The sequence below is a fragment of the Mesitornis unicolor genome, unplaced genomic scaffold (genome assembly GCF_000695765.1).
Source record: "Mesitornis unicolor isolate BGI_N332 unplaced genomic scaffold, ASM69576v1 Scaffold33039, whole genome shotgun sequence".
NCBI lineage: Eukaryota > Metazoa > Chordata > Aves > Mesitornithiformes > Mesitornithidae > Mesitornis > Mesitornis unicolor.
This window is the reverse complement of record NW_010207093.1, coordinates 1-3,851: the sequence shown is the minus strand read 5'-3', so window position 1 is coordinate 3,851 and position 3,851 is coordinate 1. Positions and strand designations below refer to the sequence as shown.

The 3,851-nt window shown below is 60.1% G+C and overlaps 1 protein-coding gene across 1 annotated transcript; it reads left to right on the top strand.

Moving 5' to 3' along the window:
* Positions 1 to 302: 302 nt before the first annotated feature.
* LOC104534176 (transcription factor E2F2-like) lies at positions 303 to 2,084 on the top strand (the record flags this gene model as incomplete). Its single annotated transcript, XM_010192020.1, has 4 exons — positions 303 to 554; positions 656 to 814; positions 1,257 to 1,371; positions 1,608 to 2,084. Coding segments are annotated over 4 exons (1,003 nt in total), but the record flags the coding sequence as incomplete, so codon positions are not given.
* Between the last annotated feature and the right edge of the window lie 1,767 nt (positions 2,085 to 3,851).

Here is a 3,851-nt window from a genome sequence, read left to right as displayed (position 1 = left end):
GGTGAGATGGGGGGGGGCTGGGGATCACACACAGACCCTGCTTTTCTCCCCTCTTAGAGCTGCTGCGATATCCCCTTTAGCACCCAAAGTGATCTGAGGTGGCCCCATGGCCCTCCTCAACCCCTTCTTGCTAAATCTGAGCAGAAAACTCCCTAAGGGGGGGGGTTTGGGGGTTATTTTTGGGTTAATCTTCCACTAGATTAGGGATCATAGTGTTTAACATCTCCATCATGTCCTGTGCCACCTCCTGTGGTGACATGTCTCTGGCCCACGCTAAGGAGAGGATGAGGGTTGTCTCTAAGGAGAGGATGGGGGTTGTCTCGTCTCCCCGCAGCCCCCAAATCCCCCGGGGAGAAGACGCGCTACGACACCTCCCTGGGGCTCCTCACCAAAAAGTTCATCCGCCTGCTGAGCGAGTCCCCCGACGGCGTCGTGGACCTCAACCGCGCGGCCGAGGCGCTGGAGGGGCAGAAGCGGCGCATCTACGACATCACCAACGTGCTGGAGGGCATCCAGCTGATCCGAAAAAAGTCCAAGAACAACATCCAGTGGATGTAGGCGATGCTGGTGGGGGTGGGTGTGGGACATGGGGACGTGGCAGGGTGAGGGACAGCTGGGAGGGTGTGCTGTCACTCTGTGCCATCTCTTTTGGTAGGGGGACGGGGATTTTTGAGGACACGGCGGTGACGGCGAAGCAGCAGGCGCTGCGGGGGGAACTGGTGGAGCTGGGCAGGACGGAGAGGACGCTGGACCAGCTCCTGCACGACTGCGCCGTGGCTCTGCGGCGGCTGACTGAGGACGGAGCCAACCAGAGATATCCTTTCTGGGGAGACTGGGAGGTGGGAGGGGGTCTTGGGGACAGGGGATGGGATCTTGGCGATAGTGGAGGGGGTCTTGGGGACAGGGGATGGGGTCTTGGCGATAGTGGATGAGGTCTTGGGGGCAGGGGACAAGGTTTTGGGGAGAGGGACGAGGTCTTGGGGATAGGGATTGAGGTCTTCAGGACAAGGGATGGGGTCTTGGGGACAGAGGATGGGGTTTTAGGGATAGAAGATGGGGTCTTGGGGATAGGGAATGGGCTCTTGGGCATAGGGGACAAGGCTTTGGGGACTGGGGATGGATGGGGTCTTGGGGACCCCTCTGAGCCCCTTCTCCTCCAGTGGCTTCCCCAGAGCTGGAGGAGGTGATTGGAGGGCATGGGGTGGGGGGGGTCCCACTTGCACTCCTTCTTTTTCCTATACCTTGTCCCTGTCCACGCTGGCGTACGTCACCTACCAGGACCTCCGGGCCATCAGCAGCTTCCAGGAGCAGACGGTGATCGCTGTGAAGGCTCCCCCAGAGACGCTGCTGGAGGTGCCGGATTTCGGCAAGGTGTGTGGAGGGGTCAGGAGCTGTCTCCCCGCCTTGCAGCAGGGGTATGGGTGCTGCTGTGGGTGCTGCTGCATCTCGATGGGTTCATCTGGCATGTCCCAAGGGTGGTTTTAGGGTGACTCTGTGGGGCTGTTGGACCTGGAGCTGGTCCTTAGGGGGTTGCAATGGACCTCCTTGGGTTGGGGGCAGTGAGGTTGGGTATGGGTGCCACCCTGAGCCTTGCTCTGCCCCCCCAGGACAACCTCCAGCTCCACCTGAAGAGCACCGTGGGCCCCATCGAGGTGTACCTCTGCCCGGAGGAGATAGCAGAGGAGACTCCCACCAAGGACCACAGCATCCCACCCACTGCCACCCCCTCGCAGGACCACGTCACACCCCATTCTCCCCTGAACACCCCTGAGCTGACCCCACAGCCGCCCCACGCCATCACCCACAGCTGGGTGGGCACAGGGACCCCCTCCTCACCCCCTCTTGCTGTCCCGGGGGGCCCCAGCTCGCTGCTGGAGGTGGAAGCCGGGCTCCTGGGCTCACCCCCCCCCCTCCTGCAGCAGACGGAGGACCAGCTGCCCTGTGCCCCCCTGCACCCGGACTCAGGTCCCTTCGTCACCTTCTCGCCCCCTCTGGAACCGGACGATTACCTCTGGGGGCTGGAGGGGGAGGGCGTCAGCGACCTCTTTGAGGCGTACGACCTGGGGGACCTTCTGAACCACTGAGCCTCCCCCAGCCCCATTGCCACCGTTCACCTGGTCACCCATGTCCTGAGTGTGTGGGGTCTCTGCAGGTGGCTGGAGAGTGTGGGGTGGGACAGGGGGTGCTGGGTTTTCAGGGTAGAGGGGTGGTGTTGGTCACGCTGGGTGGCTTTTTACTCTCCTGCATTGTCACCTGGGGGCTGATGTCACTTTGGGCTCTGCAAGTCCCTCCAGGGAGGTTTAAGCCTCTGGGAAGTGTCTGGCCCCATCCCAGCGCTGGGTGAAAATTGGGAGGTGCCAGCACTGATGCTCCCCACCATGACCCCCCACTTGCCCTGGGGGTGCCTTTGGGTGCACAAGGTGGGTTAGGGGCACGCCTGGGTGGCAAAGATACCCCTGCTCAGAATGGCTGCGTAAAGGGGTGTTGTGTTTTGGGACCACTCTGGTTGCTCCTCAGTTAAACTGGTTCTTCGGGATCGTGGTGGGTCGTTTCCAGCAGTGTTTGTCCTCACCACATCTGGAATATCCTTAGAAAAAGAAAATAACCAGGTAGCAAAGCTGAGGTCACTTTGGGTGACAGCAGCCCCCTCTTCCCCATCCACACCAGTTCCCTCCAGCCTCTTGGAGCTATTGGTGCTAATAGTATTGAACTGGAGTGTACTGGGAGGAGGGATGCTGTCAACTGGTGACTGGAGCATCACCTGCAGAGGGGCTTGGGATGCATCCCCAGACATGGGGCTGGATACGGCTTTTAATTATGCCACTGCAAGATATATGTAATTATTGCACTGTATTTATACAAGACCCTCCTATGGCATGGCGCTGGTCAGGGTTGGGTTGGTATCTGGATTTTTAAATGAGTTTATTTAAATTGTTCTTCCTTGGCTTGCTTCTCCCATGGTTTGATTCGGGGGTGGCATGGCTGAGAGTGTGTTTTGGTGTGGAAAAACTTGTGGCACTTGGTGTTTTCTGCCCAGGAGGGGCGAAATAAAATAAAACTTTAGAGTTGTAAGGTACTATTTTCCTCTAAGCAGCAAAATGCGGGGCGGTTTGGGAGGGGGGAGCTGTTGGGCTGGTTTTGCTCCTGTTTTCAGTGTAAAAAAGCCCGTTTTGGGGCTTTTAGCTGGCCAGCCTGCTTCAGAGGAGCTGGTGAAGGGGGTTGAGGTGATGCTGTGGCTGGAGTGAGGGAAACGGGTCTGATCTGCTGCAAATTGGTGATTTCCAGCCTGAATTTTGGGCACCTGGATTTGAGGGCAGGGTTGGAGGCTGCAGACTGGTGGGGCCGTGCCCATGGAGGGTCCTTCCTGAGGGCCCAGGTCTCACTGTGACTGGTGATGCCAACATAACCGGTGGCACGGTGATGGCCGGTGGTCCTCGGTGATGTCCAGTGGTACCCAGTGATGTCCGGTGGTACCCAGTGATGTCCGGTGGTAACTGGTGATGGCTGGTGATACCTGGGGTCGTGGCATTGCTTGTCTGGTGGGATGGAGGAAGAGGAGGAGGAGAAGAGAGAAGAGGAGGGGGAAGAGGAGGAGACCCCCCAGGCCAGGTAAGCTGGGTGAGGGGCACAGAGTACTGTGGCCCTGTCTCCGTCCCCGTGGGGCTGCGTGTCCCGGAGCAGCCGGGTGTGTCCCCGGCCCGTGTCACCCCCGCAGTCCCCAGACCGGCCAGGAGGTGGCAGGGCCACCCCAGCAAAGGGGCTGTCCCCAGCGCCAGCCTGGAGGGACCCCGGGGGACGGCGGGAAGAAGCGGGGGCGCTAGGGGCGCTCGGCCCTGCCCCGGGGGGGCCTC